Below are 25,022 nucleotides of genomic sequence, written 5' to 3'. Positions count from 1 at the left end.
CCACTATCAGAAAGTGCCATACTAACCAAACTAATAAGAGTTTTACTTCATATAGCTTGACAAATGACACAATTAATTTGGAGGAACAAAAGATATGGAAACTCAAAGTAGATAATGGGGGGAAAAGAATGAAGCAGGAAAAACATTTCCATAGCTCAAATTATAACATAAAGTAGTAAAAATCAAAAATATTTAGTGCTGGTTAAAAAAAAATAGAAGACTTGACTCAGTAGAACTGACTAGACAAATGAGAATAAGACATCATTTAACTCCGTGTTCAATAAACCAGTGTTTAATATCTCTGAAAACATAAGTTATCTAGGGAAGAATTCCCTATTTGACAAGAATTACTGGGAAAACTAGAAAGCAGTCTGGCAGAAAAAAATTTAGAGCAATATATTATGATATATATTATGCCCAACAATAAACTCCAACTGGATAGTTTGGACTTAAATATTAAAGGTTATGCCATTAAAAAAAAAAAAATCAGAAGATAACCAGATCTGGTGGTAACTTTCACAACCACAACAGAAGGAAATGAATTTGATGAATTCTTAACCCAACAGAACAGAGTTGAAGAGATCATTCTGATTACATGAAAACATTTTAACACAAACAGGATAAGAACTTAAGTGGTCAACAGTGAAAACATGTTTGTATCAAATGTCTTTGATAAGAAGTCTGTTGTTCAACATATATTGGTAACAGAAAATACATAAGTCCAAAAGCCAATCCCCCAATAGATAAGTGGTCAAAGGATATGAAGAAACAATTCTAAAACAAGAAAGCATAAACTATTTAAACAATCACATTAAAGACTAATCTGAGTCCCGAATAAGAGAAATGCACATAGAAACAACTGAGATTTTACCTCAAAACCCACCAAATTGGCAAAGATAACAAAAGATGAGAATAGTCAATGTTGTAGGAGCTGGGTAAAAATGGACAAACACTAATGCATTTAGTGGATCTACAAAATGATCCAACTATTATAGAAAGCAACTCAGAGTTATTTATGTGCAAATGAAGTGACTGAAATATCCAAATCCTTTGACCCCTAGAGCCTACTGCTTATGTGTGCTCTTTCTCACTCACTCACACACACATGCACGCAGGATATTGGGAAATACATGATGTAAAAAAAGTGTATCAAGAAAAGTTCTGTCTATTTTTTAAAGTCATTTTTACCATGATATAAGTCAATCTGATTTTTTCTAAACTCCTCAATTTTTTCCTATAAAAATATAATTGACCTATACTTGCTGCAAAGATCAAACCTCCTATTCCAAGACTCAGAGTTGGAGGCAGGGCAGGTATGTCAAGCTATCCAGATTTCAGTACACTTGTTCAGTAACTTCCAGTTCCAAGCAATCCAAATACAAGGTTCAACTAAACTGTATACAGATGAAATAAATTTTAAGGTCAGTATGTCCTATGTTTGTAAGTTTCCCTTACAGCAAAGTAGATTATATTGACCCTGATGGTAATAAGAATAAACCAGATTTCCTTACATGTTAGATGACTGCTATACCCTGAAAGCACTTAAAAATCATCATGAGGACAAATTCTTCTATCTCTTTGTTATAGTTCAGAAAACTCTAGCTTTTCTGCTCTCCCCAAAAACCAGAGAACATTTGCAGGAAGTCATCTATTGCTCTGGATAATCAACATGTTTCCTCCCTTTATGTGCCTAACAACTTTGACCCCTTTCCTGAAAACTTTTATAACGTATTTTGTTTCCCTATTCTACTTGTTTATAATCCCCAGTATCTCCACATCTGTGAAATCAGAGACAAAAAAACAACTAGACTGCTACAGTGAGAGACTATCCCTCCTCTACAAAAGCTCACCTGCCATGATTTGAAGTTCAGCCAGGTGTGCCAAACCTAAGGGCAGTCACTCTGAAGAACCAATGTTGACCCCCATCTTCATTCTTATGGTAACTGAAACTCAGGTTGTATGCTTACCCCTCCAAGAATTGACACTCGAATATATTTTTTCCTTTGAATCTTCACATCTTTGCCTCCAATGTCTCATCTTAGGACTTGAGCTTTCTTGACCTTCTGTGAGCTATAATGCCATGATAAAGGCCTACCGCTTTATACATTACTGGCCTAATTCTTTTCTGAAATGTGTACATCCCCCAACTGCAAAAACAAATACTTTCACAAATAACCCTACAACAAAGATCATTCCAAATTCAATGGGAATACATGTCAAATATCTTAAATTGCAAATATTTTTTAAAAATCACAGGACTTACCTGTATCTGTGAAAGACTGAATGTCATATGTAAGGTCAACACTGAGGTTTTCAGAGTTTTCTGTTTTTTTAAACACTAATCCAATCACCCACATTGTACGAAATTCTTCCCTACAAAACAATTAAATACACAAAATAAAATAAAAATAATCTCCCAGGAAAAATTATATGGATGTTAAATCCTTTATAACAATTTTCATTATGAAAAATGATTGAACCAGAGTAAAACCTGAATTACACAAAATATAAATAATAATAACTCATCTAAAATAAATGCAACCTATGTTAAAAGAGGAGGCTCTTCAGGTGGGAGGGTAGGGAGGGATATATTTGGAAATGAAGGTGATGTAAAAGCAAAGGACATCAAAAAATAAAACAAATACAGTCAAAAAGCTAATGTAAAAAAATTTTGTTTGTCTCAGTGCAATCTCACCTACATTTTTATCAACAAGTTCATGACACTTGAAAGCACTAGAAATAAGGCAATACTGTGAATATAAAGGGAAGGAAAGCAACACTGTTTGACTCTTAGCAAAGAAGATGAAACAAAACTCTATGAAAGGAACTTCCAAGCAACTAGTTCAAATGCCTATCTGATAATAAAACTTACCTGTCTGTATTTGTGAATGACAGACTTAGAACTCAAAGTTAACATCTAGTGGGGCAGTAGAATAAGCAGCGGATTTGGACTTGGGTTCAAATCCTTGCTCTACTCTTACTAATTTAGGCAGGTCACTTAACCTTTCTGGGCTTCAGATTCCTCAACTATAAAAAGAGAAGCTACTACTGGATGACCTCTGAGGTTCTTTTGAAGTGTAGTCATATGATTCTATGATCCTATATTTCTAAGGTTCAGTTCCAGTCTAGAATAAGCACCAGATTTGGAACTAGGTTAAATTCTTGGCTCTATTACCTTTTAGGCAAGTTAATTAAGATTTCTGGCCCTCGGTCTCCTATATTACAAAAAGAAAGGGCTACAGTGGATGACTTTTGAAGTTCCTTTCAAAGTCTAGGCTCTAGAATACTATGATCCTTTATCTCTAAGATCTATTTCTAATTCTAGTCCAATTTCCTTTTACAGATGAGGAATCTGAGGTCTCAGGATCCTAAGTGACTTGTCTAATCCTAGAAAAACCACAACAATTTGTCTTCTGAAATCCATTTATACATTTCCAACTTGCAGGACATCTAGCTAGACCTGGATGTCCATACAGCACCTCAAGCCAAACAAGTCCAAACACATTTTTCCCTTCCCCTCAACCTGCCTCTTCTTCAAACTTCCCTTTCTGTGTAAAGGGCAAGACCATCCAAGTTTATAACCATGGTGCAAATAACATTTTCTCCCCTTCCCGCTGTGCTATAACCAGTCCTGTCACTTTTACCTCAATCACCTCCCAATCACTTATTGAGTACCTACTAGGTATCACATAGTCCTGATGGTTCTAAGAAAAGGGAAAACATTTTGTTTCCTCAAGACTCTCAAGTGAAGGATACAAAATGTACCCATAAAAGTGTGTATAATTTGGGAGAAGCACTAGTAGCTATGAAGTTCAGGAAAGGCTTCAATTAGGAAGTATTATTTGACCTAACCTTTGAAGGAAACTAAGGGATTCTATGAGGTAAACGTGAGGACAAAATATAATCTAGGAATGGGGAGATGGGAGGTAGAATACTATGCATGAACAGAAAGGTCAGTTTGACTGGCCGGAAGAATGTTGAGCAACAGTAATATACATTTCAAGGTCATAAAGGTAAATTGGGGTCAGGTTGTAAAGGAAGAGCTCTAAAATTAATAGAGAAGCTAATAATTGATCCTGGACAGCAAGGAGAAAAGAGCAGAGTGTAAGTCAGGGAAAAATACAACATAGCAAGATACTAAAGTGTAAAATAAAGCCTGTAATTTAGGAAAGTCATTTTAGTTAAGGATAGAAAGTCATTTATTGGAGGACAGAACAGAGTCGAAGAGGCTTGTAGAGGGGAGACCAATCAAAAAGGTTACTGCAGTGAGAGGTGATGGTGGCTGATGATGGTGGATGTATGAGGGGAAAGAAGGAAATGTGTATAAGATATGTTGTGGAGACAGAACTATTCTGACTTGGAAACTGATTGGATGTGTGGGAAAATGAGTAATTAGGTCTTAACAGTATCAACTTGAGTGACTAAGATAAAAGCAGTATATTTAAAAAAAAAAAGACAAATTTGAAAGAACAGTGGGTGTTGGGGAAAAGATGAGTTCCATTTTGGATATGATGAGACTGAGATTTCTACTGGACACCAGGATGAAAAAGTTCAATAGGAAATTAGTTATAGGAAACTGGAGATTAAGAGAGACTGGGGCTAGATATATAAATTTGAGAGTCATGTACATAGATAATTGAACCCATGGAAGCTAAAGATATTGTTAAAACAGTATGAGGAAAGATTAGAGGGCCTAGAACAAAGCCTCAGGGCATACCCATACTTAGGGGGCAAGGCATGGATGAACCAGGAAATGAAAAAGGTAATGGTCAATGTCAAAAGTTGCAGAGAGGTCAGGAAGGTTAAGAATTAGGAAAAGGCCACTGGATTTGTCAATTAAGAGTTTAGGAAAAAGTCACTGAACTATATATAACCATTGATGCAGCAATATCACTCACTGCTAGGCACATAACCCAAAGAGGTCAAAGACAGAGAAAAAGGACCTATTTGAACAAAAATATAGTACCATTTTTTGTAGTAGCAAAGGACTGGAAACAGCAGATGCCTATCAGATGGAAAATGGATGAACCAATTGTGATATATAAATGTAATGAAATGCCATAAAAAATAATGAATATTACATATTCACAGTAATGCTGGAAGACATGAATTAATGCAAAGTGAAATGATCAGAATCAGGGGTACAATTTACAAGACCACAATATGGTAAAAAATAAAAAACTCTGAAACACTTCATAACTATTATCAAAGCAATGCTAAGTTATGACTTCAAAAGAACTGGTAATGAAGCATATCTAAGCATGTCTCCTACTTCTGGTCTGTGCTTTTTAAACTGTGGGTCAAGATCCCACAGTTTAAGAGCCAAAGGGGATGCGAATGGAAAAAGTTTTAAGAAGCCCTATTCTAGTCAAAGAGGTAGACCTAAGGATGCAAAATAAGACATTTAAACCACAATGTTCTGCTTCACTCTACTTGTTACAGAGGAGATCTTCTATGGGGGGAAGAAAGAGCAAGAGGGAGAGGCATTTATCAAAATGCAAAAAAGAATATCAATACAACTACATGAAAGAAAACAAAAGTAATTCAGAAAAGGACACAAACAGGACTACTTTGTTATCATTATGTTAAATGTAAAATACACTTAAAGGACTTTAACAAAAAAAAAACTTACAACTTCACACACAGCCTTCTTCTTTTACTCTTTGTATACTGAAATAGTTGTGTTTGTTTATGATTAATTAAAAAAAATAAAGATCAGTGGTGGTTTTGGAGAGAACAGTTTCAGTTGACTGACAAGGTTGTAAGCCAGTGATTGAGAAGTAAAAAGACAAGAAATGGAGGCAATGAATCAGATAGCTGTTCTGGAATTTTGGCTATGAAAGAGAGGAAAGATGAAGGATATAGCTTGAAAGGATGGTAAGAGTTAAGCAAGAGTTAAATAAGGTTATTGTCAGGATGAGGAAAGCTGGGCAGATCTGTAGGTAGCAGGGAAAGAACCAATAGAAAGAGAATGAAAATGACAGCGATGAGGATAAGACTGATTGAAAATGAAGAAATAAGAAAAGAAGGAAGAGAAACTTCAGAGAAGAGGGGGATCAAGAGTACATGATAGAACAATTGGCCCTGTTAAGGAAGTGACAACTCTTCACCAGAAAGTGAGGTAAAGCAGGAGAGAATGAGGAATGATTTCAAAGTCTTGAGATGTCAAACAGGGAATAAAAGAGAGATGACAGCAAAATGGCCTCTACTTTCTCAAAATGAGGTAGGTTCTCCAGTATAAAGTAGAGGGATAGCATGGGATGCTTGAGAAAAGTAGACAAGGTTTAGCATAGCCATTGTAGGAACTGAGATGTAAAAACAACAACTTAAAATTTATACAGCACTTACCAAGTGCCAAGCACTATGCTAAGCAAGCACTTAGAAATACTATCTTATTTGAGCTTCACAATAACCTTGGGATGTAACTGCTATTATTATCTCCACTGTACAGATGAAGAAACTGAGACAAACCCAAGTTAAATCATTTGCCAGGGTCACAAAATTATTCTGTTGCCTGCTTGAAGTAAGGTCCCAGATGATATTAGATAATATAAATTTGTAATGGACCCAGAAAGAAAGAATAGATCACTCCATCTAGTAAAGATGGGCAGCTCATGAACAGGAATGGAGGGTGATGCTGGCAATAATCCATGATTGAGGTCTGGCAAAGTATGAGCTGCAACGGAATAAGGTAGCAAAGGATTTCAAAAGTACAAAACTGCTTTATAGTTCAACAGTGCTGAACTAATTCACAAAGAGGTCAGACCTTAGAAAGGATTTTCATAACGTATTATTAAGAAGATGGGCGATGGCCTGGAATATTACTTAAGTGTAGAAGGAATGGTGGTCATGGTTAAGACAAAAAAAAAATGTTTAAGAGGAATTAGGCATAGATGGAATGGAAAGTTATAGTTAGATAAAGAAAATCAGAATCCTTGATTATAGAAATTTTTGGGTGATAGTCACTACTAAACAGTGTCCCCAATTCCTGTTGTAGCTGGGATAGAGAGGATGGACTGAAGAACTGAGAGGACAGAGCATTTAAGTGAACATCAATGCGTATGTTGAAATTATCTAATATAAAAAGCAGATATTAAGGTAGAAAACACTGAATCAATACTGAACTCCTTGAGAAAAAAAAATGACCTGGAAATTCTTAAAAAAAACTAACACCAGGAAATGAACTAGGCAATATATTTGTACTGGGTGACCCATAAAGGAGAAGTAGCAGCTAAGTGACAAACAGAAAAGAGAATGTATGTGTCAGAGAACAAATAAGAAAGTGCAACCAGTAGTGAATATGATGAATAGGGGAAAGTGTCCTCTGTAAAGGATCTAGGTTTTTGTGAGGGACATAAAGATAGAAGAAGCAAAAGAGGAAGATGTGAAAGATGATAAGAAGTTTGTAAAGAATAAAAAGGAATTCCAGAAGACACAATGAAAGGGGTAAATGGAGCTAGACTGGGATATGGAAAGGGTAGAGTTTAAATTAAAAGGACTGAGATAACAAGAAAATGGTGGCAGGGGAAGAGGGATGATTTTCACTTAGGCAACCAGGAATTCACTGGATTGGCAAAGTTAAGTGATGTGATTTTGCTAACTATAAGCATTTTAGTATTTTTGACTGGGACTCACACCCTCAAGAAACCTCTGAATATGAATAACAATTCTTTTTTACATTAGAAGAAAAAAGAAACTTGAATTTAATGTTAATAACTCCCTATAAATGAAGTTCTTAAGACAAAAGGTGTAATATCAGTCTTTAGTTTTAACCTGAATCATTAAAGTGAGGTCAATCGTTGGGAGGTTCTGATCCTAGCAGTAGAGAAGACTAAGGGATAGGCATCAGGTTGGGTGGTGAAAGTATGTATGATAAACAAGGTATGAGAGCTGATTTAGGAGGCTACAAGCAAAGCATGGGGTTTGTTTTGGTCTCAGCACAGTGGTGAGAAAGACAAGTTGTGATTCTAGATGATTCTAGATGAAGTTATCAGTAAATCCCAGCAACTTCACTGATAATGGCATGACTCTGGTAGTGTCAGTTTAGTTAGGGTCTCAGACAAACTCCACAATATACCTCATACAGGCCTCTACCCATATGGTAAACCAATCTATTCACTTTATCATCTAATCAACTGCAAATGCCTTCTAATTAATGTGTCTATATAGCCAATCATCCCCAATCAAGCCATCAAAAAGACATTTAAAAAATTTGGGGGCAACAAATCTGTGTCACCCTACTATATGAAAATTTGGCTCCCTAGGGGCGGCTAGGTGGCACAGTGAGTAAGAGCGCCCAGAGTCAGGAGGACCCAGGATCAGTTCCAGCCTCAGATACTTAACACCCACACACAAAAAAAAACCTGGCCCTGTAACCTTGAGCAAGTTACTTAACCCCAATTGCTTTAAAAAAACAAAATTTTGGCTCCCTGTTATTCCCAGAAGGAAAAAAAATGAAAACTCTTTAGTCTGTCACTTAATATACAATCAGGCTTCAACCTACATAATTGTTTCTGTGGGAAATTCCTTCTCTTCATATACTATCTCTAAGCCAAGCTATACTATTTACTATTCTCCAAACCATCTCCCACCTCTCTTTTCATTGGTATGAGAAATCCCCCATGCCTGAAATATACTTGCTCATCTCCACATTTCAGACTCCTACTCTTTAGGTAAACTTCTTTAAATCATATTCTACAAGAGAGAACATCTTTATAGTCACAGAAATAAAATATGCAGACACTCCAAAACTTTGTTTACTGGTTTGTCTCAATAAAATAGCATCTGATTCAGTAAAACAAAATGTTTCTTTAAAGGAGGTCCCAGCAGTAGCCGCCTAGGAGTTTCTCTTCCTTTATCTCTGGTCCCCTATGGCCTTGAAGAATCGAGACCTGGCAGCTGCTAGCTCTGCCACCGCCTCCCATAAGGGGGCCAAGCCTGGGGCAGCCGTGGCCAGCGGGTCTGTGGGCAAGAGGTTACAGCAGGAATTGATGACCCCAATGATGTCTGGAGACAAAGGAATTTCTGCCTTCCCAGAGTCAGACAATCTCTTCAAGTGGGTTGGAACCATCCATGGGGCAGCCAGGACTGTACATGAAGACCTAAGGTACAAGCTCTCCCCGGAATTCCCCAGCAGCTACCCCTATAATGCTCCCACTGTGAAATTTGTCACATCTTGTTACCATCCTAATATGGACACCCAAGGGATTATCTGTTTAGACATCCTCAAGGACAAGTGGTCAGCTCTGTATGATGTCAGGACCATCCTGTTATCTATCCAGAGTCTGCTGGGAGAACCCAACATTGACGGCCCATTGAACACACATGCTGCTGAATTTTGGACAAATCCCACAGCCTTTAAAAAGTATCTGCTGGAAACCTACATGAAGCAGGTGATTATCCAAGAGCCCTGACCCTGGATGCCCAGACTACCTTCCTTCATCTTGTGTGTATGTGTTTGTCTATCTTTTCCCATTCCTTATAACCTGTCTTCTTCTGGAAAGGACTCTGTATCATACTGTTTTCCTTTTTTTTTTCTTAAGCTCTAATCCAGCCCTCAACATTAATGTATAAAGTTTTGTTTAAAAGAATAAAATAAAATAAAAATAAAGGAGTTCCCAACAAAGTATCTCCCACATGTCAAAAGAGAAAAAAAAACAACAAAATTCTTTTAAAGATGGAACAGAAATTACTTTGTTCAACATTCTCTATAGAATCTGGACATTCTCATAATAGATATCCAGCAGAGAATCCAAATAGAAGAGGGATTCTCTCCAATGAGATCCTCTCCTAATAATTTTTTTTGAGGATATCATAATTTTGATTGCATAAAACTCTGAAAAATGGCATAGCTTTCTAAATAAAATTCAGAATTAAGAATTGGACCTAACTATGCATACAGTAAAATCACAGATGAAGAATGCTTCCTATCAAGGATCTGACATGCCAGTGAATGGAGAAACCTTAAAACTGGTCCATAAGTAACATACATTTGGATAGGCAGTGTGGATAAAACAATGAACTGGGACCAAAATGGAATGGGGTAAAAAGAACAGGCTAAATTGTCTTTGAGAAACTTTTGAATGACCCCATGCTTTCCCCTGACATAAATACACCAATATTCTCCAAAATATCGTCTCCAAAAAAATTCAAGTTTAGGATTACCCAAATTGTAATGGATGACACAAGATAAATCATGAAAATGCTACAAACATTATCAATAACAAACTGTATTTTCATGTAATGAGAGCAACCGATAAAGGTAGTGGGCAGTCCATGTGCTCTAGCTGTACCAATGAAATGTTTGGAGAGCTAGTCAAAGGCCCCAAGAAAGCTAACTGGAAACCCTACCCATATTTAAGATTTATGAGAGAACAAGGAAAAGACTTGCATAGGATAAGGTGAGGATTGGTTGAATGAAGTCTGACTGTTGGAAGGTATACAAAATTTGATGAGATCACTGATCCTAGACCTTATTTAGGTATTTTCTTTCCAGCATTAACTCCGAAGCCATCTCATTCAGTCTCCTTTGATTCCTTAGCTACTGCACGCTCTCCTTCCTCAAACATTTCTAAAGTTTTGTCTGATCTCTCCTTTATACTCCCTACACTCTAATACGTAGTTTTGTTCATTTGTATCTCACTCTACCCCCATTCCAATAGAATGTAGCCTTCCAGGTAGGGTCCATTTGCTGGTTGCTTTAATGCATTTAAAATGATACCAAATAGGTCCAAATGCTGGTTGCTTTAATGCATATAAAATGATACCTTGAATATAAAAGATTTTTAATAAAGATTTGATAAATAGAACTGAAGTCATCTACTAGTATCGTCAACAGTAATAGTATCAGCCAATTTAGTACCCTCATCTGACAAGCCTAACTGCTAAAAAGTCTTTAATTGTTAGTCTCTATAGTGATCAAATTTTGTCTCTTTGTCAAGATTTCTTCTGTAGTTACACACTTTTCCCTACCCATTACTAAAGGTTAAGTTATTTGCCTAGTATGTGAAGATAGCCATTCATGGCCATCCACAATTCTCAGTTCTCCAAGTTAAATATCCTCAGTTGCTTCAAAAAAAAAATCATTATTCATATGGCAATGGTTCTCAAACTATTCACCATTTTGACTGTCCTTTAATATACTACTTATTATCTTCTAAAACATGACATCTAGAATTCACTAACACAGAAATCTAGTTATGTTCAGTTCAAAATGCAGTTACTAAATATCTGGTATGTGCCAAGTACCTTCCTAGGTACAAAGGAAAAACAGTGTTTGCCCTTAAGGAGCTTGATATAAAGTAGCGGGAGTGGAGGTCGACAGTGGTAAACCAGGAAAAACCTTCTTAAGGTGGTTATCAGACTACAAACTAGGCCAGGGACTCTATAGGGTAAAGGTGAGAAAGGACAGTATCTTAGGTATAGGGGACACCCTGTGCAAAGACTCAAATATGAGAGTACTGTCCTATATGAAAAACTAGAAGGTCAATTTTACTGTAGTACAGTAAAAGGAATTAACTTAATAAATGGAAAGATAGGCTGGGACCAGACTGTGAAGGTCTTTAAATGTCCGAGGAATCTGCATTTTATCCAAGGATGTAAGAATTCAGCTATGTCAAGGATGGACTGGAGAGGGAAGAGTGTGGTAGCAAAAAAATCAATTAGAAGACTATCACAATAGTCTAGGTGAGCAGTTATAAAGGCCTGAGCTAGCATGATGACTGGAGAAAAGGAAACAGATGCAGATGTGATAGAGAAAGACTCACCAAGACCTGGCAACTGATTAAATATGGAGAGCGAGAGAAAGGGAAGAGTTGGAAATGACTTGTGAAAGAGGTTGTGAATCTTGGTGATTAGAAGAATAGTGTTCATGACAGAAAAACGAAAGTTTAGAAGAGGAAGGAATTTAAAGAGAAAGATAATGAGTTCTATTTTGGACATGATCACTTTCAGATACCTACGAGACATCCAGGTGGAGATATCTAGCAGTTGGTGATGCAGAATTGGAGTTCAGGAGAGAGATGAGAGCTGGATATGTAGATTTGGGTATCATCTGCAGAGAGATGCTAGTTGAGTCCATGGGAACTGATGAGACCACTTAGAGGAGGACCTAGGACAAAGCCCTGGTGCATCCATGTACAGAGGGACAGGACATAGATGGTGGTCCAACCAAGTAGACCGAGAAGGATCAGTCAGGAGAACCAGAAGAGAGCAGTATCACAATAACCTACGGAGGAAAAAGTATCCAGGTGGACAGGGTGGTCAAACAGTGTAAAATGTTGCAGGGAGGTGAAGAAGAGTAAGGACTGAGGAAAGGCCACTGGATTTAGCACTTTAAGAGATTTCTGACAACCCTGGAGAAAAAAAAGCAGTTTCAGTTACACAGTGAAGTTGGAGTCAAGTGGTTGAGAAGTGAATGGGAGGTGAGTAAGTAAAGGAAATAATTGTAGACCATCCCAAAGTATAATAATAATAAATAGTATATATAATCAGACTCTTTTTTTCCCCCAAATACTATGGTTTTATTAATGCAGCCCAAGATAGCACTTTTGTGGAGCCATATTATAGTAATACTTCTTTCCAAAATGTCAAGTAAATTATAAACCAGGATCCAACTTTTATAAATTGTCTAATCATACATGTTTATACTACCTTATGCTTGTACAACATTTTTCCCCTTATCTCAATAAGAAATTAATCTATACTTTTCATGTGACTAGATCCAGTCCACTTTTCTACAATGTCTAGGTCTTTCTAGATAACATTTAATGATCCATAAATTTAATAAACATATCATCTATGTCTTTAAGATATTGAAATATATAATACTCTACAAAAATCTTTAACAAGAGCTTAGAAAAATAATTTCTGGTTAAAATTTAATTATACGTAGTCAATTAATCATATAGTATATCCCTTTGAAAACCCAACAGGTTAAAGTATTACCATAAAATACATTTTTTAATACCACAACTTTAAAAAAAAATAATTAACCACAGCATTATATTCCAGTTTTAGTTACCAATATGGACAAAGTATTCTCTTGAAATATGGAAGCATTTAGTCAAGCCTCCCAAATTGGAGAGCAAAACAACTAACCTACAAAACTTGTATGTTAATATACTTCAAAAATTTAAAAGAAGTATTCACTTTAATTTTTAATTAAAGCTTTATATTTCAGTTCTCATATCTGCTTTCTGTAAGGTCAATCTTCAAAATAAATTATTTTTTTTAAAAACAAAGCAAAAAATCCAAATATGATTTCTACACTGGTGGATTTAGAATAATAATATTCTCTGTACCATGGAAAACGTGTCTTTAAATTTATTAAGTCAGATTAATATTTTCTTACTTCTGCTGAAAACTTTAAAGGAAAGAGTATGCTTACTTGTCAGGATTTTCCTTGGGTGCTGGAAATGACTGAGGATTCACATGAGCCAGTGTAATAAATTCATTCTTCTCCAAACTTCCAACCAGGATTCGGATTTTTGATTCCACCAAGCCCACCCTGAACAAATGCCACTTAGTATTACTGAAAGTCTGTTTACTTTTAAACAAAAATAAAAGTTAAGCAAAATGTACAGAAATAGAAGAATTACACTGAAAGTAGAAATTAAGGTACTCTGAAAAATTTAAGAATACCAAAACAAGCAGTTTAATGGACTCACTGTCCCAAGTAAATCAAGACTTTTTTTAGTATTCTACCTTAAAAGTTTGGGAATAACATCTACCCTCTTTTAAAAAAATAAATAAAAAACTTGACTAGAATCAGGAAATTCAAGAAATTTCAAGACAACCAGTCTTTGTTCAGAACCTTTAAGGAAAAGATATTAACAAAGCAGTTTTAGAAATAAATATAGTTAGAAAGAGAAATTCAAATAATTGCAAAAACAACAGTGGCAAGTAAAAAAACTAAAAGGGTATTATTCGCAGTTATATGGCATCCATTCACTGAAACAAAAAACAAAAAAAGTGAAGCATCATCCCAATGTCCTAGCAATTTATGTCTTTAAAAAAAAAAATCAAAAGTCAAACTGAAGGGCTTATTGAGTTATTCTTCCTATTTCATGTCCATTTTATTTTGATCTGTGCTTTATTTCAATGGGTCATTTGGAAACTTATGGTTTCTTTTCTGTGAATCTTATCTTATACTCACCATTCTAGTCGCTGCTTTTCTGTTGGTGCACTTGCTAGAAGTACAATATAATGCCTTTGAAGATAAAGACAATATGCTATTTATTTTATTTATGTTTGGAGTTGGATATTCAAGCCACAATGCTATAATTCCTTGAATTGTTCTAACTTTAGAACAACTAGCCTAAAAATCACTGCAAAGTAAAAATCTCTCACTATGCACATTAATGGATTATATTATTTTATAAATATTCCACCAAGTGCTCAAACTACAGGATAGTTTAATTGCTTCTGAAAGAGATATACATAACAGATGTTATAAACATTTCAAAATAAGAAAACTAATATAAATTGTAGCAAGAGAAATACTGATATGGCATCCTGTCCCCTCAAAACTGTTTAAAAGCTATTCATTCAACACATCGATTAAAATAAGGGACAATGAACAAAATTTAGTCCTTTAGTCAGATCTTACAACTAATGATGTAGACTCTGCTAAAAACCTAGTAAATGAAAACTGGGTTCAAGTATTTTAATAAACTGATCTTAAAAAAAAACACCAATTATGCAATTATATCCAATTCATAGATTATAATGGAAAGTACTTCTAAAATGAAAAACTCAAAAAGCTAAATTTAGAAACAAATACCAAACTAAAGTAGAAAGAAAATCTAGTTCCATATAGAATCAGTCAGAATTTTCAAAAGTTTATTTTGACTGAACCATCTTCATCAACTACTTTGCTTTTCTTTAAAGCCAAAGTTATAAATTTTGAAGTACTCACTGAACTGCATAACTGGTAACTTACTAGTTAGCAAAAAGATTTTAATAATCAATTACAGAATGGTGTGTTAGAAGTGTTAGAGACAAGGTTTCTTCCAAGACATTTTATCACGAAACAGAATAAATTTAGTAAGATAAGTAGAAATCCCACCAAAATCAGTAACATCTGGTCATCTCTGAAATAATTAATAGCCCTCTTCTTAAAAGCTTAGCAATGGTCAAAATGGTCAAATGGACAAAATAATGTTCTGACCTAAATCACAATAAAGTCACTTTATTTAGTTCTAGTTTACCAAGAAAAATTGTGCTAAATGGGCTATCAAATCTTTCAAAGTGGGGAAAAAAAAGGGAAAATAAGAATACTTAAAAGTCTCTGGGTAGTCAAAAACAATTTTTTAAAAAGCCACATACTAAAGTTTATTTATACAGCTTCCTAAAAGCTAATGTAGGATCTGAATGTTTTTCTTTATACATAATTATAATGATTGGTCATATGGTTTCCCAACCCCCAGCAGATTAGGTGGGAGATTACTAACAGGGGAAAAAAAAGCAGGGAGAAAATAAACATAAGACTAATCAAAGTTTTTTTGTAGCATTTTGTCTGGCTCACTACTTTATACATTTTATTTATCATACTGACTGTACACTCACACTGCATTATAAATGCTTTAAGGCTTCCCTCCAAAAGCTCTGTGTTTTCATCTTTTTTATCCCCAATGTTTTGTATACAGTAATTGCTTACAAAAATGTGTTCACTGAATAGGAAGGAACTTCATATATTGGACAAATAGACCTACACATAAGACTGACAATTTTGGTACATTACAAGATAGAATAACTGAAGTTCATAGTGATGACTGTGAATCATCAAGGAAATAGTATAGTCCTATTTTTAAAAAGGAAGAATGTACTTAATATCTTTTAAAAATACATCAAGAATGATTGAAGGTTAATCTAAGGTTTGGTACTTGAACAGAAAACTAAATGGAAAAACTGGCTTATTTTTTTAAACCTAATGATGATGGATAAAAGAAGTCCTATTATGTGTCTATAGCCATGCCACAAAACTGGTAAGTATTTCGATTTACACACTGAGAAAATGATAGAGTTGCAAATATCTAAGTATAAATGGACACAAAATTAAATTTTAAAATTATCTTTAGGATATAATTAGATTTTAAAACTTTAGATAGTAATCTACAAAGCTAAATTTTAAAGTTTCTGAGATGCTAAAAATTAGATAATCAAACTAAAACATTAACCTTCCCCTGCCTTTCCACAACCTGGACATACTGACCAAAGGAAAGGCAAATGGTAAGATCATTTGTTCCCCTGACACTCCCCTCAAACATATATTAAATCCACACCCCAAGTTTGGATGAAATCTCATTAAAAGGGTAGAAATTACATTAAACTGTTAACTACATCTGAATTACTTTTATTTTATGTTAAACATCTTTCAAAACAGTTTACAAAAATGACAGCAAATTAAATTTTAGTGAATGAGTACTTGAATAATATGTACTGGCAATACCTCCAAAAAACATTTTAGATATTAATGTTTCAGGTGTTAGTTTGCTATATTAAAATGAACAATAAACAATAAAACTTTCAAAAACTGGCAAATAAAAGTCCCAGGATGAGTCAAGATAGTTATCATAAATGTGTCTGATCTAATCCAACGACAAGTTCAGTTTTAAACCCAGGGTTCAAAAGATTTTGTGGCAAATTCAAATTAGAATTTAGAATTGCAACTATGACCCAAAGCACAAGTATTTTATCTTTAGGTCACAGTGATGCTCTTACATCAGTTGCCATGTCTCACACTGACAAATGTAGTAGAAATGTCATAAAAAAGTGTTATATTAATTTTTCTTTTTTAATAGCCTATTGATTTAATTTTTGTGACACTGAAGATAAGCATATTACAAAAACACACAATGGACTGTTGCAAAATCCAAAATTGATATATTAGCCAATAAAACTTGAATGTCTTCTCCAATGTTGTCATTAAGTACCTCTACAAAGATGTCTAGGTACCTTAAAAAACTGAGTATAAAAGTCAGAACACATCTAATTTATCCTTACACCTTAATGTCTGATCCCTTCTTTATTAAACCTAATTTTTTTTGCATATCGTGTTTTTGTCTTTAAATATTTATTTTTAATCACGCCCTTTCCTTCATTGTCAGAGGTATTACCTCATCTTGAACCTGAGCTAAAGCCAAAAGTTATTCCCAAAGTTGTCTTTCTTAAAGTTCTTAAAGAAATGTGAGCCTCAGGGAGGAGCCAAGACAGCAGAGTAAAAGAAATGTGACCCTCAATTTTATCACATTAAGTGTAACAAAGTGTAACAAAATGCATTAAATTTTAAAATAGTCTTGCTAACCAGTCAAATGTCTTTCTGCTCTCAAAAATAATTTCAAACAAAGCACCGAACCTTTCGAAGACACCACAAATCAATGCTATGCCTTCACATTTAGACATATAATGAATGTTGATAGGTTGGTTTCCTGAAAGTTTGTTTGTAAAGAAAGGAAACAATTTTGAAATCTTCTGGATGGTTTTCTTCAGATATAAACAACTTGAATCTAATGAATGGCAGAAGTTCACATAGTAAATTGTATTCTAAGGAAAGAGCAATAATGAAGGTTGCTAGACAAATTTACATAGTTTAACTATGCTACTATACATACTTTTGAGGTAACCAATTTTAAAAGAAAAATTTAACTTTGCCTGTCTCATTATTTGGTATATTTAATTGTTTTTGACATATTCATAACAACTTGATACTACAATAAAGAGTGCCTACAAACCTTGTCATCAAGAGGTTCTTACGGTTAAATATTTCTAGCTCTTAACTACCTTTGTAAAAATATATCTCTTTAGGGGCGGGCAGGTAGCACAGCAAGTAAGAGCACAGGGCCCAGTGTCAGAATGACCTGGGGGATCGATTCCAGGCTCAGACACCCAGAAATAACTGGCTGTGTAACCTTGAGCAAGTTACTTAACCCCAATTGCTTAAAAAAAAAAAAAATATATATATATATATGCATATATATATATATATATATATCTTTAGAGAGGAATACCCTAAAATGGGAGGAATTCTATAATATAACTAGTACCCTTGTTATGATTTTAAACATTCAAGTTTAGATCAGGATTGTTTTTATTATATTTAAGATAAATCCATATCACCAACATGATATGACTTTTTGATCTAATATAACAGATGAAAGCAAATTACAATTATTCATTAAAGATATACTTGATAAATATGTAGCAAAATATGAATGTTTTCAGGCTGAATAATTTAGAAAAAGATAAATTATAGCCTACTTTAAAAGCTACTATTTAAGGAAAACTTTGAAGGGACCCCTATTCAAGGTTTTTCCAAACAAAAATTTTCTCTTAAAGGGATATAGATTTTTGGGTTCTAAAGAAATTATCAGCCTGTTGCTTCCCTAGTTGCATTACACAAACTAATGAGTCCAATCCCTAACACATTAAACTTACAAAGTGCAAATTTGGGTGAATGTGGCTCCTTAAGAAGTCTAAGTGGCATCACTACATATTTATGATGAAGAATAGTATTTTTTGTTTTTCTGTTGTCAACTACTAACTGATTAGTACTGAATTAGAAAAACAGTAGTACCTAACCCTATGTCAAACTTAAATGGTCCTCAACACTAAAAAGGGAGAAAAACTATACACAAACAAAATTTCTAAAGAAAAGATAGAGATTATCATTATAAATTATTTAAATTGCCACTGATAACACAGTCTTCCAAATGCAATCCCCAGAACACAATTCAAGTGCTCTATTTTTGCTTTTTTCCATGCAAAAGGTACAGAAACAAAACACAGAGACATTATGATGGTCATCATTCTTTTTTTTAATTGGGGAATAGTATATTAAAATCTTGCTTAGATTATTACATAACACAATCCAATACAAGATCAGATGGTTAGAAAAGTTTCAGATCTTAAAAAAAAAATTGAAAAGAAAAAAAATGTGGGACTCTGGCAAACTTTCAGCTCAGGGCAAATAAAAATGCAGTCCATTTTTTTCAAGTAAGATTTATTATAAAACTTACAATTTTCATCAAAACCAAATACAATTAAAAGTTTCTGACCTGTACTAAAAAGGTATTAAACCATTAAAAGTTAAACATTTATGTTAAAAATATTAGGTCTTCTGGCTCCTAAGAAAACTTCTTTTAAATATCTGAAGGGACCTCCTCACTATGCAAAAATAAGGATGGGTAATAAATATAGCCTGCTGAAAATACTTAACAGTTGGCTATGTATTGAGCAAATCAGTAAGATGTAATTTTACAAATTTAAGTGACTATAATCTTTCTAAATGTAAACTTTTAACAAGAACTTTTCTCCTCTAATAATCTTAAGTTTTTCATCCATTAATCACCAATACATAGCTATTAGCCTAAAATATCAAAGTATTAAAAATAAGTCGGAAAAAAACCACATATTTAGCATTTGTCTTTCTAGCCAAATCACTGACAATCACCACTCATTAAGTGATGTTTTCATTAATGAAATCTTGTTAATTAAATTATTTGGCAACCAATTATAAAGGCTAAATATTATCTTGAAAAGAAAGAGATGGGGAAAAAATACATCAACAGAAAGTGTTTATTATTCTAAGTATTAGAGATTCACAGGAAAATGAGAACCCTCAAGCCTATATTCTATTGGAAATGTTTGTCTAATAAAGTATCATATATACAAATATATCACTGTGAATATTAAGAAAGCAATGTCTGCCATGCCTTAAAATACATACTTGTACTTTTGAAAGAAGTTGGGAGCTTCAAAAAGTTTGGACCACTCTGCCTTACTCAGCAAAATTTCATCTGTGATAGCAAGACCTAAATTAAAGACATATTAAACTTCTTTGCATATTTCACTATAAATGTTAGCAATCTGACAATTTAAAAACTTTTATTATACCACACACATACATTATAATGTAACATAACTAATTAAATTTACAAAGACTTCCTCATTTTAAAACTACTAATTATCAGAGGAAAGCCATGAACATATAGTATTTTACAAAATTTGAGGGTCATTAATGAATCAAATCAGTAACCAACAAATAAAAGCAATATTCTAATATTTTTTACATACATAACTCCAAAAATTGATGTTCTCTACCTTGGAGAGAAAAAACCCATGTAGACTTCTTTCCTTTCATATTTTGCTTCTATTAAAAAATGGTTACCAGAGACCTATGTATTCCCATAAAGGGGAACACAATGTGGAAATTCTTATTCTATGTTTTTGATTTCTTGATGCAAAATGGAAGATAATAGCCCCATTCTTGCCCAATTTCCTTTCTTTAAGGGCTTTATCCTCCTGTTTTCTTAGTCTCTGACTGAGTAAGAGACTAGAAACTGTAATTCTACATGCCAACAGTATATTATCAAGGCACTAGATGTGGTTTACAAAAATCTATTGGAGTGAAGAGACTCCAATACCCATATATTATATAAAAATTAAAACTTTTACTATTTGTATAAAGTCAAACACAAATTGCATATCCGTAAAGGAAAAAACATAAAACATTACATTCATTTAAGAAATAAATTCTCTAAGATACACTGTAATTCTCTAGAATGTACCACAACACTTAAATAGCTGCAATATTCTAGTTTAGAAATTATCATTTTAGACAATATCGTACAGCATAATGCTAGTAGGGTTATGATAGTATTTTAAAGGGGCGGCCAGGTAGCACAGCAAGTAAGAGCACCAGCTCCAGTGTCGGGATGACCTGGGGATCGACTCTGGGCTCAGACGCTTAGCACCCACCCAGAAACACCTGGCTGTGTAACCTTGAGCAAGTTACTTAACCCCAATTGCTTAGGGGCAGCCAGGTGGCTCAGCGAGTAAGAGCACCAGGACCAGCCCCAGTACCAGACCCAGTGTCGGGATGACCTGGGGATCAAATCAGGGCTCAGATACTTAGCACCACACCCAGAAATAACTGGCTGTGTAACCTTGAGCAATTTACTTAACCCCGATTGCTTTAAAAAATGATAATAATAGTATTTTAAACTTTTGTATAAGAAGAAAAGGGTAAGGATAAAAGAACTTACCTTGTTTAAACTCCTCAACCATGACCATCCGTGTAGAAACGGACACATTGTACGTAGAATTCTGTTGTGGGTATGCTGGTGTAATTATAGGCATAAGATGGTACCTATCACTGGGGTTTACCTACATATATAACAACAGCCAATCAGTTTCTTCAAGTACACATGCAACAGAAATTTGGAATTTAATCCTTTTTGATAAATTGAACAATGATCACTTTTAATTGTATTCATTGCTGAAGGTGAAATCAAGAAAATGTAGGTCAGTAAGCCCTGTTTTGAAATTGTTTAGAGTACCAGAGAATAAATCTAATCTATCAGTCAAAGGTTCAATATAAGTAAATGATCACGTTATACTAAATTTTTCAGGAGACACAAGTGAATATAAAATATTAGGAAAGACTAATTTAAAATGGTACCCTAAAACAAACTTTTTTTTTAATCAAAAAAGCTGAACTGTACTTTGGGTTCAATTACAAGTTCATTTTCATAAAAGTGCTATATTAAAACATCTGTAAATAAGTGCTTCTAGTAATCTATATTCACACCATTACTAGGAACAAAGTATCTAAAATGAAAAGATAAACTTTGTGTACCCTAATTAGGAAATTTAATATAGTATTCAAAATTAAAACAGAAACTCCCCCTCCAAAAAGAAAGACCCCAGGGGTAGGGGGCAGGGAATTACCACAGGCAAAAACTATGTATACTTTCTAAACCATTATGCTTCACAGTCTCCAAAAGAAAATTTTAATGTTTAAAAAACCAAAATCAGAGCCATGTTCTTAAACATATGCTAGAATCAAAGAATGTAAGAACTGGAGGGAACAGAAATGATCTAGCCCAACATTTGAATTTTACAGATGAGGAAATTGAGGCCCAAACAAAGTCTTGCCACTGGTTAAAAACAAACAGTAAATGGCAGAAATCAGACCTAGAACTCAAATCTCCTAACTTCCTAGGTACCCACTGCACTTTTGTTGTACCATACTATAAATTTAACATAAAAGATCAAAGAAATACTTAAGTCAATACTGATCATGTTAGTTTTGCCTTTTAAAAATGTCAGTAGTATTATTTAAAGACCCAGATCTAGAATTAATGTTGAGGAGGTGAACTGCCTTTTTATCTCAAATCTAAGAAGCTGGATTACAACTCAATTTACCCCTGAAGTTTTAAAGTTTTTAAATATATTTAGCCTTTTTGGATCAGAAGAAACAGAAAAAAATAGTTTTTGATGCAGTGATAAGACCAGCAAAATCAATAATGGCACAAGATAAAATGTACATAAACCCCATTAAGTTATGAGTGATTTTTAAAGATCAATTAAGTCTCTCTGAGATCCCGAATTTTATTTTTTTTCTAATGAAAATGTCAAAATGAGTATTTTCTCAGTAGTAATGATAACACCCCCAAAGAACTAAAATTAAAGCTATTCCTTACTTCAAACACATTAATGCAATTTCCAGAAATTCAAACCAACTGTAACAATTGTATCATAGATGTTTAAAGTGATACTTCTTGAAAGTTGTCAAATACTAAATGATTTTGTCAACAGCTTTTGTATTACAAATCAGTTTTAACAAAATGTTTACATAAAATAAATACAGGGAATATTTTTAGTAGCCTTTTATTTTGTTTTCTTATGCATAGATGCCCGTACAACTTTTACTTACATACTTACAATTATATGATTAAGTATATATTGTAGATTGCAAATCTCTTACTGAAGTCAGAATGTTCAGCTAGATAATATATATTCTTAAGTATGTTCTAAGTTCACAGGGTACAAAGTAATTATATCCTATAAATTATAGGATCATTACAGTTGATGTTATAATGAAGAAAATTGCTGAAACAACTGCCAATAGTCAGCTACATCCATAAATACCTACAACATGAAGTCTCCATGGAGTTTCTTTAAGCAGTTGATTTTTACTTTTTACTGTACAGTGTGAATTTATAGGGGAAAAAATAATACACTAACCCTTGGGTCCCATACAGGCAAATTAAGATTGCATTCTTCAGGTTGTTTCAATAGCACTGGATTTGGCCATTCCCTGTTTAAAAAGATTGTAGCACTTGATAAGACTATTGGATATTACCATCTATATTTTTTTCATTAACAAAATTATTTTGTGAAATGCGATCCTTCTTCATTTTGCCCTCTTGACAAATCAACAGATGAAAGACTTGTTATTTTTTTCTTCAAGTTAAGTCTATGTAAGGCGCCTTCTTTCTAAACTACAGACACAAGAATTATTTGAACAATGTCCTACATTGCAGCCCTGAAATGGCTATATAGTAATAATAATCAGTTCTATTGCAAAATATCTCGAAATGTTCTTCAGATCAAATTCAACCATGAAACAAGGGAAACCCACTCTTTCAGAAAGAGAATCCGTTCTTTATTCTACCTGAATCCAAAGGCCACTGGAAAAATAACAGCTAAGACAGCATGATCAGTTATAAAAAGTACATGTAAGAAACAAAAGATTCTTAAGATGATATAGCATTAACAACTAGATGAAATTTCTATGTAGTGGGACCACTTCTTTAAAGTCAGATACTTTAAAATTAGTTACAAATTTTAGCCCATTTAAAGGCTAGACAGAGGGTGTTTCTAAGATTTATGAGCACTGTTATAGAAACTTCAAAAGTATTTGACTTAAAATGTGTTTCATTCTAAATAAAAAAAATCAAAATGAGTAGAAAAACAGGTGACCACATACAAATGCAAGAGGATAAACCCCATGGCTTTTAGATCAATAGCAATACTTTAAGGGAATGGTGAAAATAATGAGTTTATTAAAAAATGCAATGGAATTCCATAAAATGAATGGAATAACTACCTTCTCATGCCTTAAACATTTCAAAAATTAAAAAATTAAAGTCATTAAATCCATCCATAAAGACAAAAGAAGTAAAGAAACTAATCAAGATTTCTTTAAAAAGAATGTTTACAATACATACACATTTTAAAAGGTGGAAAATTTTATTAACTATCTGAAAAAAGCAAATCTAGAATAAATGACTAACTTTCCAGGTGTCTTACATGTATTTGTGAATGTATTCTTATATGCTTCTTGTGCATGTTATACCATCAATATTTTATTGGCAATAACTGATTAACTGATTGCTCCCCAAAGTATACAACTTTAGAGTTTCCAAAGTAGAGAAAACAGGGAGGTTTTCTCCAAAAGTTAATGGACATCCCAAGTTACCGTTTTTATTTGATTACACATGACATTCAGGTTAAAATTAAAGTGAGAATTTATGTGGAGATTTACTCAGTGTCGAAATAATAAACATCACATCACTAGCCTGTCTCAGTCTATTTAGGGGGTGCGGGGGGGAACTGGCAATGGGAAATGAAATGGGGCTTAGGTTTTCTTTTTAAAAAATAACACAAATTTTGGGTCCCCATTAAGCTAAATTGTTAATTATGCACAATTTTAAAATCTGAAAACAGTTACAGAAATATCATAGAAATAAGACTAAACTTCAGTGTCTACAATCAATTTTATTTTAATATAATCTAAACACATACCATTTAGAAAATACCAAGAAAAATTTATGTACAAGAGTTGATGCTATTGCATTTGGATAAAGCTGGCAAGTTCTTGCTACTAGCATAGCCCAGGAAACACCACCGAGGAAACCTAATATATTGGAATAGATGTTGTGGCCTGTTGATAAGGGAAAAACAAAAAGTAAGTTACTAGGGAACAAAACACATTATTTTAATTAGCTACCTAGCAAATTTTGAACTCACGTTTGGCCCAAAGTTTGATAGCTCTCAGAGTTAACCTGAAGTTGTCAATGTTTGGTACTAGATGTAAAATTTCATCGGTTACCCTGCAACCTAATGAACAAAACGGAGGGAAAAAACACATTTCCAGATTATCAAAAGTTCATTTTAAAATTTCATATCCATATATTCAAAATTTCCTAGACCCATAACTAAAAAACAAACTTAAA

At 33.7% G+C, this 25,022-nt stretch overlaps 2 protein-coding genes across 7 annotated transcripts in view; one reads left to right on the top strand and one right to left on the bottom strand.

Moving 5' to 3' along the window:
* Nucleotides 1–25,022, bottom strand: part of LOC138173870 (poly(A) polymerase alpha) — a 77,098-nt gene that overhangs the window by 18,423 nt on the left and 33,653 nt on the right. For all 6 annotated transcript variants that reach the window (XM_069103944.1, XM_069103948.1, XM_069103945.1 and 3 more), the window contains exons 8-15: nucleotides 24,817–24,906; nucleotides 24,592–24,730; nucleotides 23,029–23,101; nucleotides 21,045–21,165; nucleotides 19,727–19,811; nucleotides 14,156–14,209; nucleotides 13,388–13,507; nucleotides 2,264–2,373 (exon numbers count right to left, since the gene is read on the bottom strand). In XM_069103944.1, the coding sequence (XP_068960045.1) occupies nucleotides 2,264–2,373; nucleotides 13,388–13,507; nucleotides 14,156–14,209; nucleotides 19,727–19,811; nucleotides 21,045–21,165; nucleotides 23,029–23,101; nucleotides 24,592–24,730; nucleotides 24,817–24,906 (792 nt within the window). The remainder of the gene's footprint in view (nucleotides 1–2,263; nucleotides 2,374–13,387; nucleotides 13,508–14,155; nucleotides 14,210–19,726; nucleotides 19,812–21,044; nucleotides 21,166–23,028; nucleotides 23,102–24,591; nucleotides 24,731–24,816; nucleotides 24,907–25,022) is intronic.
* Nucleotides 2,610–11,146, top strand: LOC138173872 (ubiquitin-conjugating enzyme E2 C-like). Its single transcript, XM_069103950.1, has one exon. The coding sequence runs from the start codon at nucleotides 8,871–8,873 to the stop codon at nucleotides 9,411–9,413; it is 543 nt and encodes a 180-aa protein (XP_068960051.1). The 5' UTR covers nucleotides 2,610–8,870; the 3' UTR covers nucleotides 9,414–11,146.

Source organism: Petaurus breviceps, unplaced genomic scaffold (assembly GCF_028583685.1).
Source record: "Petaurus breviceps papuanus isolate PSGF00001 unplaced genomic scaffold, PetGlider_PUasm1.0 66, whole genome shotgun sequence".
Classification (NCBI taxonomy): domain Eukaryota; kingdom Metazoa; phylum Chordata; class Mammalia; order Diprotodontia; family Petauridae; genus Petaurus; species Petaurus breviceps.
This window is presented reverse-complemented; position numbering and strand designations above follow the sequence as displayed.